Source organism: Monodon monoceros, unplaced genomic scaffold (assembly GCF_005190385.1).
Source record: "Monodon monoceros isolate NGI ecotype Baffin Bay Population unplaced genomic scaffold, NGI_Narwhal_1 Contig2617_ctg1, whole genome shotgun sequence".
Classification (NCBI taxonomy): Eukaryota; Metazoa; Chordata; class Mammalia; order Artiodactyla; family Monodontidae; genus Monodon; species Monodon monoceros.
Window position 1 is genome coordinate 385,211 of NW_021698530.1, and position 13,491 is coordinate 398,701.

General features: G+C 38.0%; 1 protein-coding gene across 1 annotated transcript in view; it reads left to right on the forward strand.

Annotated features, from left to right (window-relative positions):
* FMN2 (formin 2) overlaps window positions 1-13,491 on the forward strand; it is a 328,287-nt gene that overhangs the window by 244,516 nt on the left and 70,280 nt on the right. Inside the window, exon 16 of the mRNA XM_029226181.1 lies at window positions 8,769-8,861. Within this exon, the coding sequence (XP_029082014.1) occupies window positions 8,769-8,861 (93 nt within the window). The remainder of the gene's footprint in view (window positions 1-8,768; window positions 8,862-13,491) is intronic.

Below are 13,491 nucleotides of genomic sequence, written 5' to 3' on the forward strand. Positions count from 1 at the left end.
TTCATTTCAAAAGAAAGACCAAGAAATAATGCGTTATGGCTCAGACAACCGAACCTCATTTTAGCATTTTGTAAGAGCACCCGCTGTGTTTGGTGTCTGTACTTGTTCCCAAGAGTCCTGCAGCTCCTTGGTGCTCCCCTGACTGTCCGAGCTCAGTGACAGGTAGCTTTTGTTCTCTCCTGGCCGTTAGCAGCTTCTCTTTTATTTATTTATTTTATTTTAACATTTGAGACAGTTTTTATTAAATATAAGCAAAATAAAGCAAGCAAGCTCTAAGAAGGCAGGACGACATAAGGGCATTTTCTTTGGATGGTGTACAGCACCATTAAAGTTAACTTAGATTTTAAAAAACCATGGGTGCAGGTGGCTAACTACATTTTGTTCCCCTTAGTAGTTTTAAGATCTACCTAGTCATGAATTTATTATTTAAGGAATTTTTCTTCTCCAGAATGTAAGAACATGATAACCAAATAAATTTATTTAGGAAAGCACTGTACGATAAAATTTAACTTATTCATTCTTTTCCATGTCAAGATGTTCTCCACATCTTCCACATTATGCATTAATAAAACTAATGTAGGGTAAAACCTTCACTCCAATCCCACAGATCACCTTATGTGGTTAATACTGTTTTCCAAAAACAAGCAGAACAAGCAGCAGAGTTGTTTACTCCGTTTAGACATTTAGCTTTAAAACCATTAATTTTAATCAAAGTAAAATTGTTCTAAGAAAGCTATTCAACATATCCAGAAATAGAACCCCATTTTCTCTCTTAGCATCACCCCAGAGTATTAGTTAAGAACCACCTGCTAAGCTATAATACTAGTGCCAGAGACTCATTAGTTACTGGTCTCACCATAGGTCAATTGCTGGTTTGAGCAAAAGAGCTTAAATTATTTGAGATTAACATTATTAGTAGCCTCCCAAAAGGATGACTACAAATACTTTCATTCACAATGCTAGACAAGGTATCAATATTTCTATCTTTCCCCTTTGAAAAGAGTATTGTTTTAAAATATTTTGGCTGTCAAAACTTGTAGCAGCTTCTCTGGATGCCAAGTGATGGCTTCTGTTCCAGTGCCTTTCTTGGGTCGAAACAGTTCCACTCGCCACATGACTCAACTCTGTGTGCACTGAGCATGGAGTAATTAAGTTCCTGGAACTGGGCAAGAATGTTCTCACGCACATTCCTCCCTGAATCCTCTACCCTCCCCCACCTTCAGTATTTGACTTGAAAGTGTTTAAAATTCATTACCTATATCTTTCACAGATGTTGAAATAATGTTTGTATCTAGACATATTTAGGAAAAATCAGTCCTTAAACTTGTTTGTATTGATTTATATTTGTTTGTAACAATTGTATTTATCATTGTAAATTTCTGATTTTATTTTTGTTCAAGGAAAGAAAAAATGATGTTATAAACTCAATTCAAATGCAACCAATAGCTTTTTAAAAATATTTTTTATTATGATTTTAAAATGAATATCAGTTCCATCAGAACACTGAAAATGCAAACAGGAAAATACATTATTTATGTCAGCATAAATAAGCAATAAACAATTTACAATAGGAACAGAAAACAGTTTTATTTGAGCCAAACTGAGGGCTATAGCCTGGAAGACAAAATGTCAAGAAGCACTTCAATTGTGTTTTGCTGGACTACAAAATGGAGAAGGCTTATACGGGCAAACACTGCAAAATTATGTGATTTGTTTGTTAAGAATTAGGATTGGAGGGGCAAGAAGTAAGGGTGTTTGTTAAGCAAGGACCCATGGGCTCCAAAATGGTTGCTTAGTTACAAGGGGAAACCTTGAGACCATAAGGTTGGCAGCTGCCAGCAGGTACTATTTTGAGAATGATTGCTGGTGTCCTTGAGTTTGATACAGTGCAGAAAATTCAAGTTCTTGGGATATCCCTGGTGGCCCAGTGGTTAAGAATCTGCCTGCCAATGCAGGGGACACGGGTTCGAGCCCTGGTGTGGGAAGATCCCATATGCCGCGGAGCAATTAAGCCCCATGCACCACAAATACTGAGCCTATGCTCTAGAGCCCGTGAACCGCAACTACTGTGCCCACGTGCCACAACTGCTGAAGTCCGTGTGCCTAAAGCCTGTGCTCTGCAACAAGAGAAGCCACCACAATGAGAAGCCTGTGCACTGCAGTGAAGAGTAGCCCCAGCCCACCACAACTAGAGAAAGCCCGCCCACAGCAACGAAGACCCAACACAGCCAAAAAGAGATAAATAAATTAATTAATTAATTTTAAAAAAGAAAATTCAAGTTCTCAGTAATACAGGAACATGTCTGAAACCATACGTACAATGACACTAATGAAAGAAATTGAAGACAACACAAACAGGTGGAAAGATGTACCAGATTCTTAGATTGGAAGAATTAACATTGTTAAAGTGACCATACTATTCAAGTCAATCAACAGATTCAGTGCAATCCCTATCAAAATACCAAGGGCATTTTTCACAGAACTAGGGCAAATAATTTTAAAATTTGTATGGAAACACAAAAGACCCCAAATAGCCAAAACAATCTTGAGAAAGAAGAACAGAGCTGGAGGAATCATGTTCCCTGACTTCAGAGTATACTACAAAGCCTACAGTATTCAAATCAGAATGGTACTGGCACAAAAACAGAAATATAGATCAATGGCACAGGATAGAAAGCCCAGAAATAAACCCATGCACGTATGGTCAATTAATCTACAACAAAGGAGGAAAGAATATACAATAGAGAAAAGACAGTCTCTTCAATAACTGGTGCTGGGAAAACTAGACAGCTACATATAAAAGAATGAAATTTAGAGCATTCTCTAACACCATCTACAGAAATAAACTCAAAATCAGTTAAAGGCCTATATGTAAGAACAGAAACCGTAACACTCCTAGAGGAAAACATAGGCAGAACACTATGACATAAATTGTAGCAATATTTTTTTTGGATCTGTCTCCTAAAGCAAAGGAAATAAAAGCAAAAATAAACAAATGGGACCTAATTAAACTTAAAAGCTTTTGCACAACAAAGGAAACTATCGATAAAATGAAAAGACATCTTACAGTATGGGAGAAAACATTTGCAAATGATATGAGCAGTAAGGGGTTAATATCCAAAGTATATTAACAGGGACTTCCCTGGTGGTACAGTGGTTAAGAATCCACTTGTCAATGCAGGGGACACAGGTTTGAGCCCTGGTCCAGGAAGATCCCATGTGCCGCAGAGCAACTAAGCCCGTATGCCACAACTACTGAGCCTGTGCTCTAGAGCCCAGGAGCCACAACTACTGAGGTCACATGCCACAACTACTGAAGCCCATGTGCCTAGCTAGAGCCTGTGCTCTGCAACAAGAAAAGCCACCGCAATAAGAAGCCCACGCACCACAACAAAGAGCAGCCCCCGCTCCCCGCAACTAGAGAAAGCCCGCGTGCAGCAACAAAGACAAAATGCAGCCAAAAATTAAAAAAAAAAATAATTAATTAAAAAAAATGTCATTCCCACAATCTGAAGCATTGCCTCAGTGCTTCCTGAGACTGAGGGAGTGGGAGTTCCGTGTTCTTTTTTTGTGTTAGTAGCTGCACCTCTGGTGGTGTCTGGTGGTGGTAATTGTGCAGTCCCAGTAATTGTTGCAAACATGATAGTTCTCTTACTGGGTATCCAGCAGTCCTCTGTGTATTTTACCTACGTAAAATCCTTTGATCTTCACAGCGAAGTAGACACTTATTAACTCCGTATTACAGAGGAAGAGACTGAGGTACAGAGTGGGGTACCTACTTCGCCAAAGACACACAGCTCGTAAGTGGAAGAGACAGGATGCAAACCCAGTCTCCAAAACCCATGCTCTTAGCCCTTGGGCATCCTGCTTTTTTGTCTGCTACTGCTGCTGATAAAACTAAAGATAACAATAACAGCAATGATGGTGAAAACTTACACAGACCTTAGCATGCACCAGGCCCAGTTCTAAGTGCTCTACGTGTATTAACTGACTTATTCTTTGTAACACCCCCAGGAGGCAGGTTCTGTTGCTATTTGTGTATTACAGGTAAAGAGCCTGAGGCACAGAAAGGCTGACTGAGATTTTGAAAGTCACAGGTGTTGTGTTTTATGTTTTTGTAGCCTGTACATTTTATCCTTTTGTATCCTGTACACTGGATTTGTCCATGGAAGTGCATCACATGTGTATGGAGAGTGAAAAAAAAATTGAGAGTTCCTCTCGTTGGAATGATTATTTAAGGAGCAAAACCATTCATTTCAGTTTAAAACAGTGTTCACTTTCAAAATTCTTGTTGAAGAGTACACATGTGAAACACCTGTTTGTTTTGGCATGTAAAGTGGTGAGCTCAGTGAATGTAACTTATTCCACTGGTCATAATGCTAAGTCTGCTACACCCAAACTAAGGTATCGTGGGGTTTGTGTGTGTGGTATCTCTGCCACTTTCATTACTTTTAGGTGATAAGGAACTATTTTTGGCATTAATCTATGGACATTTAATTGTTAGCGATCAGATTTTTCTGAAATCCATCTTTAGGATAGAATGATGCATGTGAATTATACACCTCTCTTAACATGCAGCTGGATTTGCTTGCCCACTGTTGGCAAGACTAGGATATTTGGAGCATTTTCCAGAAGCTGTAAAGGGTTTGTGTTCATTTGCCCCTCATTCTTCCCATAGCCCACACCTCGCCTTTGCTGGACACTTGTTCTCAAACACGTGTGCTCACTGACCAAGATGGTAACAGATTCCTGGTCCACTTCCGTGGTCTCTGACTTCCCATTCCGTCCTCACACTGTTACAGCTTTGTCCCTGGCACTGCTGAAACTGTTGCCACAATTTGCCAAATTGAGAGGGCATTTTACTTCCACCTTTGTCTTGTTTGCTGTTTCTGTTCCCTTCGACTCACTAACCCCACTCACTTCTGATTCTCCTTATAATATCTGACATTTCCTTCTTAGTCTTTTTTCTTCATGGTCTTCTCTTCCTCTGCTTCTTTATTAAAGTTGGCATTACTCAGGCGTTCAACCTTGGCCCCCTCTTTTTCTCACTGGATATGGTGTTCTCAGGTGGTCTTACTCAGAGTTTTCCTGTATCACTCTGATCTGCAAACTCATAAATCCAACTGCTTGCTGAAACTACACTTGGATATTCCATTGTCATCTTAAAACACAGTAAGTTCAAAAGCAAATTAATTTTCTTTCCTTTGTAGGAGTTGTTCCACGTGTAGATGTATTTCTGGTGTATCTGTGGGGAGCAAGGTGATCTCCGCGTCTTACTCTTCCGCCATCTTCCAATCCCCCCTTCAATTTTCTTTCCTTTAAAAAATACTCTTCCTCCTGTGTTCTTCATCCCCAAGCCGCTCAAGCTATGAACCCAGTCAGCCTCCTTCCTACCCCTTCCTCCTTCACACAGTAATGCACATTAGAATCACCATTTTAATCTTTTTTGAGTCTTGTCCTTGGAGATTACTTTTCAAAATTGCTTGGATGTGAGCCTGGGCAGGTAGACTCTGAAAATCCTCTCCAGTTAACAAATTGAAGAATGAAAATCATATGATCCTCTCAATAGATGTAGAAAAAGCTTTTGACAGAATTCAACACCTATTTATAAGAACTCTCCACAAAGTGGGTATGAGGGAATGTACATCAACATAACAAAGTCCATGTAGGATAAGCCCACAGGAAACATTCTCAATGGTGAAAAGCTGAAAACATTTCCTCTAAGGTCAGGAACAAGACAAGGATGCCCGCTCTCACCACTTTTATTCATCATAGTATTGGAAGTCCTAGTCATAGCAATCAGACAATAAGAAGAAATAAAAGGAATCCAAATTGGAAAGGAAGAAGTAAAACTGTCACTGTTTGCAGATGACATGACACTATATATAAAAAATCCTAAAGACACAACCAAAAATCTATTAGAACTAATAAATGAATTAGTAAAGTTAAAAGGTACAAAATTAATACAGTAAGTCCCCTACATGTGAACCTTCAAGTTACGAACTTTCAAAGATCTGAACATGCATTCACATGTCCAGTCACATCAGTTAGTTCACGTGACTGGTGTACATTGTCACATGTGTGCATCCTCTACAAGTGGTTGTACTTTTGTGTACTTTACGGTGCTGTATAGAGTACAGTAGTATAGTATCTTTATTTAAAGCCCAGTATCCAGAGCAAGTGTAAAGCAGTGGTATATAGCTGATTGTGTTAGTTGGGTACCTGGGCTAACTTTGTTGGACTTAAGAACAAATTGGACTTAATGAACGTGCTCTCAGAAGAGAAGTGTTGCAATCCCAATTGCATCAAGAAAATAATACCCAGGACTAAATTTAACCAAGGAGGTGAAAGACCTGAGCTCTGAAAACTCTCAGATGTTGATGAAAGAAATTGAAGCCATGACAAATAAATGGAAAGATATACCATGCTTATGGATTGGAAGAATCAATATTGTTAAAATGTCCATACTTCCCAAGGTAATCTACAGATTCAGTGTAGTCCCTATCAAAATACCAGTGGCATTTTTCATAGAACTAGAATAATCCTAAAATTTGTATGGAACCACAAAAGGCTCCAAGAGCCAAAGCAATCTTGAGAAAGAATAAAGCTGAAGATATCACACTCCCTGACTTCAGACTATAATACAAAGCTATAGTAATCAAAACAGTAGGGGGGGGACTTCGCTAGTGGTGTGGTAGTTAAGAATCTGCGTGCCAATGCAGGGGACACAGGTTTGAGCCCTGGTCCGGGAAGATCCCACATCCTGTGGAGCAACTAAACCCATGCACCACAACTCCTGAAGCCTGTGCACCTAAAGCCTGTGCTCCACAACAAGAGAAGCCACCGTAATGAGAAGCCTGCACACCACAACAAAGAGTAACCCCCACTCGCCACAACTAGAGAAAGCCCATGTGCAGCAACAAAGATCCAATGCAGCCAAGAATAAATAAATTTATTATTTTAAAAAAAGAGTATTAACTTTCACGAAACTTTAAAAAAAAAAAAACAGTATGGTACTGGCAGGAAAACAGACTCATATATCACTGGAACAGCTTAGAAAGCCCAGAAATACATCCATACTTACATGGTCATTAATCTTCATCAAAGGAGTCAGTAATATACAATGGGGAAAAGACAGCCCCTTCAATAAATGCTTTTGGGAAAACTGGACTATTTTCCTACACTATGTATAAGAATAAACTCAAAATGGTTAAAAACTCAAATATAAGACCTGAAAGCGCAAAACACCTACAAGAAAACATAACAGTATGTTCTTTGACATCAGTCCTAGGGATGATTTTTTAGATATGTCTCCTCAGGCAGGGGTAAGAAAAACAAAAATAAACAAATGGGACTACATCAAACAAAAAAGGTTTTGCACAGCAAAGGAAACCATCAACAAAACGAAAAGGCAGCCTACTGTATGGGAGAAGATTTTTGCAAATAATATATTTTATAAAAGGCTTATATCGCAATTATATAAAGAAATCAGAAAACAATATAAAAAAGAACAAACAATCCAATTAAAGATTGTGCAGATGACCTGAATAAACATTTCTCCAAAGGACAAAAAGATAGCCAACAAACCCATGAAAAGATGCTCAGCACCACTAATCATCAGGAAAATGCAAATCAAAACCACAGTGAGATACCACCTCACACCTGTTAGAATAGCTATTATCAAAAAGACAAGAAATAACAAGTATTGGCAAGGAGGATGTGGAGAAAAGGGAACCCTCGTGCACTGCTGCTGGGAGTGAAAATTCATGCTGCTACTGTGGGAAACAGTATGGAGATTCCTCCGAAAAATTGAAAATAGAACTACCATATGTTCCATCAATTCCACTGCTGGGTATTTATACCAATAAAACAAAAATACAGATTGAAAATGATATATACACCCTTATGTTCATTGAAGCATTGTTTGTAATAACCAAAATTTGGAAGCAACCTAAGTAGTATCTACCAATAGATGGATGGATAAAGAAGACATGTTTCACATACTCATTATATATATGTGTGTGTGTATACATGTTTCGTATATATACATATATATACATATGTGTGTGTGTGTATATATATGCCCACGTATTTCACCTACCCACACAGTGGAATGCTACTCAACTATTAAAAATAAAGCTTTCCATTTGCACAAAGGCAGCATGAATGGGCGTGGAGGGTATGCCAAGTGGAATATGTCAGACAGAGAAAGACCAATGTTGTATGACTTCACTTACATGTGGAATCCAAAAAGCAAAACAGATGACCAAACCAAACAGAAAGATTCTTATAGATACAGAGAATAAACCCACAGTTGCTGGGGTGGGGATGAGGGCATGGTTGAAAAAGGTGAAGTGGATAAGAGGTATAATCTTACATTTAATATAAAATATTAAATGAGTAATGGGGTTTAATATACAGCATAAGGAATATAGTCAATAATATTGTAATAACTGTACAGTCACAGATGGTTAGTAGATTTATCATGGTGATTAATTTCATGATGTATTTAAATGTCGAATCACTATGTTGTACACCTGAAGCATAATATTGTATATCAATTATACTTTAATTTTTTTAAGTTTATTTTTACAATCCCCTAAAGTGAAACCTTTTGTCAGCATTGGATATTTCTAAATATGTGTAGACACATATGTCAGTTATCGTGGTTAGCAGGATTTTCTAACACTAGTTAATATATATTTTTAATTGTTTTAATGCACTGTTAGCAGTGTGACATTCTGAACAATGTCTCTTTCTAATTTCAGCCTGTGAGGTTGAAGCGGGGAAAGTGTACCAGGTGTCCTCAAAAGAGCACATCCAGCCATTCAAAGAAAACATGGAACAATTTATTATTCAAGGTAAATTCGGAAGAGATATGTTGCATTTCCCTCCCTGTTCAGCAGAAAGGTAGAAGGTATTTTGAAAAATATGCATTGGTTTAAAAGGGATTATTTTGACATCACAGAAAAATAGATGATGTTTAATCACGAATCACACAGTTGTGACAGACAAGCAATTGGCTAAACATGCTGTTTTGTGAATAATACACATTATTCCTATTTTTTTAATGACAGTAAATACAATAGTTATTAGTTAAAATAGCATATATATATTTATAAAATAGCATATATTTTTAAAGGCATTAAAATATTTATCTTTTTGTGATAGAAAATTAGATATTCTTTTAAGCTTTATCTACACTTATCACTTCAGTTCAACCTGGTATTTATTTGCTTTGTCAAAACATTGTGCTCAGAAACAAGGTATATTGATGATTTTCTGATCTTCAAAACATTATATTCTATATTTTATAGGATGTATACATAACCCAGGATATTTAACACAGTTTTTCCAGGGACCTTAAAAGCTTTATAAATGTTATCTTTTGATTCTTCCTATATTCCTATGAAATAAGCAGGGATGGAGAATTTTAGACAATATTAAAGAAACAAAAAAATTCTAATAAAAATTCTATTAATCTATTGCTGATTGAAATCCTTGAAACTTATATCAAAGCATTCACTACTCCAAATATTTCTGCTTTGGAAAGTTATATACATATCTTCTGAAGATCAGATTTATATCAAGCCATGCTTTGGGAAGGTTCTTGCTCTTTCAGGAATTCTCCAGAGACTGACATGACCTGAGACTGAGGCCAAGTAGTGCTCTGAAGACTGGCTCCGTCCTCTGTGGTTTTTATACGTTGTTCAAGTGTCTTTAATGATGATATACAGTGAATGAGTTATGCTGGAATTTGATACGGCATTAAGCACAGCTCTTTTTTAGATGGGAAAATGCCATTTAATCATTTAAGATAATCATGACAATAGAAACAGAAATTTGGTCTGTCACGTATCAGAGTGATTGTCATTTCCATTTCCTCAGGTTCTCATGACTTAGAGTGGAAAATCTACCCGTTGATTCTTAAATAGTCCTTGACTGAAATCAGTGTCCTGTAGTTACAAATTAGATGAGCCTGACAGCTCACTCAGCTCTTAATGATGAATGAAATGAATCTTCATTTTTCCATCCAGTAGACTTTTAGGATCAAGAAACTGTAATTTTATGGAATATTCTGTTTTGCTTATGGGTAGAAAGGAGTCCTTAATTCTATAACTCATTAAAAGAGAAATCAAACAATTTGCTAGATTTCACATCCTAAAACGTTAATGAGTGTGTCACTCATATACTTGTTCACATAATATGTGATTATATTATATAATATTTTTTAATTTTTTCACATCTTTATTGGAGTATAATTGCTTTACAATGGTGTGTCAGTTTCTGTTGTATAATAAACTGAACCAGCTATACGTATACATATATCCCCATATCTCCTCCCACTTGCGTCTCCCTCCCACCCTCCCTATCCCACCCCTCTAGGTGGAAACAAAGCACTGAGCTGACCTCCCTGTGCGATGCGCCTGCTTCCCACTAGTTATCTATTTTACATTTGGTGATATATATATCCCCATGCCACGTTCTCACTTCGTCCCAGCTTCCCCTTCCCCTTACCGGTGTCCTCAAGTGCATTCCCTATGTCTACATCTTAATTCTTGTCCTGCCCCTAGGTTCTTCAGAACCATTTTTTATTTTTTGTAGATTCCACATATATGTGTTAGCATATGGTATTGTTTTTCTCTTTCTGACTTACTTCACTCTTCATGACAGTCTCTAGGTCCATCCAACTCACTACAAATAACTCAATTTTGTTTCTTTTTATGGATAATATTTCACTATATATGTGTGCCACATCTTCTTTATCCATTCATCTGTCGATGGACACTTAGGCTTCCATGTCCTGGCTATTGTAAATAGAGCTGCAATGAACATTGTGGTACATGACTGTTTTTGAATTATGGTTTTCTCAAGGTATATAACCAGTAGTGGTATTGCTGGGTTATATGGTAGTTCTATTTTTAGTTCTTTGAGGAACCTCCATAATGTTCTCCATAGCGGCTGCATCAATTTACATTCCCACCAACAGTGCAAGAGGGTTCCCTTTTCTCCATATCCTTTCCAGCATTTATTGTTTGTAGAGTTTCTGATGATGGCCATTCCAAGTGGTGTGAGATGATATATCATTGTAGTTTTGATTTGTATTTCTCTAATGATTAATGATGATGAGCATTCTTTCATGTGTTTGTTGGCAATCTGTATATCTTCTTTGGAGAAATGTTTATTTAGGTAGTATGCTCATTTTTGGATTGGGTTGTTTGTTTTTTTGATATGCAGCTGCATGAGCTGTTTGTAAATTTTGGAAATTAATCATTTGTCAGTTGCTTCATTTGAAAATACGTTCTCCCATTCTGAGGGTTGTCCTTTCATCTTGTTTTTGGTTTCCTTTGCTGTGCAAAAGCTTTGAAGTTTCATTAGGTCCCATTTCTTTATATTTGTTTTTATTTCCATTTCTCTAGGAGGTGGGTCAAAAAGGATCTTGCTGTGATTTATGTCATAGAGTGTTGTGCCTATGTTTTCCTCTAAGAGTTTAATAGTGTCTGGCTTTACATTTAGGTCTTTAATCCATTTTGAGTTTATTTTTGTGTATGGTGTTAGGGAGTGTTCTAATTTCATTCTTTTACATGTAGCAGTTTTCCCAGCACCACTTATTGAAGAGACTGTCTTTTCTCCATTGCATATTCTTGCCTCCTTTATCAAAGATAAGGTGACCATATCTGCGTGGGGTTATTTCTGGGTTTTCTATCCTGCTCCATTGATCTATGTTTCTGTTTTTTTTGCCAGTACCATACTGTCTTGATTACTGTATCTTTGTAGTATAGTCTGAAGTCCGGGAGCCTGATTCCTCCAGCTCCGTCTTTCTTTCTCAAGATTGCTTTGGCTATTCTGTAGTGGAATAACTGAGGACATGGAAAGGAGACGTGACCCATGAGCCCCCCCCCCCGGAACAAACTGGGGGCTGGCGAATAAGCCAGAACTGCAAACAGTCCTGATTGCTTTGAGCCCCCCTGGCAAACCGGGGGCATGTGAATAAGCCAGAACTGTGAACAGTCCCGAATGCTTTGAGCCCCCCCACCCCCGGCAAACCGGGGGCCTGCGAATAAGCATTGAGTGCTTTGGGCACTGATCCATGAGGTGTCCTCAGTATAATCAAAATGGTGGGAACGCAAGGAAATGTCCTTGTGCTACTTCAGTATAATCAAAATAATGGTGGGAACTTTATGTTGCTTTTGCGCTTAAGGACGAAGCACGGCATGTTTTTAAGAAAGCCCATTATTGCCTATATAACCAATAGAAGCATATGTTGCTGCTTTGGCGTTTCTGGAATGTTAAAAAAATAAGTCTTAAAATGTAAACATAGATAATGCTTTAATAAAAGCTACCACAGCAGGACAGACGGCGCTGTTTTGCCTGAGCGAGCGGCAGCCCTCTACTGCTGTGCTTCGGCACAATTCATCTCGTGTGATGAGCTTACTTTCGGCCCTGTCATAAGATAAACTACAACATTTGGTGCCCGAACAGGGACCTGAAGGTAGGTAATCGCGTGATCGCGGGACCGAAGGGGAAATTGGTCCGCTCAAGGGTAAGCAAAACCTTCGGGAGCAATAGAGTAACTGTAATGGGGAATTCCCATTCAGTAGAATTTCAATACATTAGACTCCTGAAACAGTTATTTCGGAGTTCAGGAATGAAAGTGAAACCAGAATCTTTTGATGAATTGTTTTGCACTGGTACGTAAACATTGTTACTGGTTTCAATCTACTGGTCATAACCAGTTGAATTTAAAAGTTTGGAAACAGGCTATGCGAGCCTTAAGAAGAGCTCATCAGCATGGAGACCCTATATCTGTCCATGTTTGGTCTCTTTGTAAATTAATTTCCCTTGCCCTGGAACCATTACAATCTGAAACAAAAAGTGAAAATGGGGCATGCCCTCAGCATCCGAATTCTGCTCCCGATCATTCTACTGCTTTTCGTACTCTGTTTCGTGAGTCTCCTATAGAGGACCTTCCTCCGCCTCCTTCTCCCCTTGTGTCTGAGACAGGAGAGGACTTTTCAGGTTCCAGTGATGAAGGGGCATTTTCTGATGATGATAAAGATCGGGAGCAGACTAGCAAACAAAATGAGATGCCACTTTCTCAACAGAATGAGAGAGATTTCTGATATACTTTCAAAGTTAAAAAATTTGATGGTTAAATTGGAAGAAAATAAAAACAATGTTACCACCCCCTCATATCAGGAGCCATATCCTACTATTCCTTTGGCTCCTCCTTTAGAATTAGCAGCTTATCCTGTTGGAGCCTCTCATCAGTTTCGCTTTCCTCTGAAACCTAAATCTAATAGACTATTGTTGGAAGAAGAGATAAACAAGGAAGAAAAGCAATATTCTGAACCATTTTTTGCTTTTCCTATAGTTAGACAAGCTATGCCTGCTAATAATCAATTTCCAAATGGATATATGAACGTTGAGTATAACCATCATGATATAAAAATTTTTTAAATGCTAAAAGAAACCATTAATGCATATGGG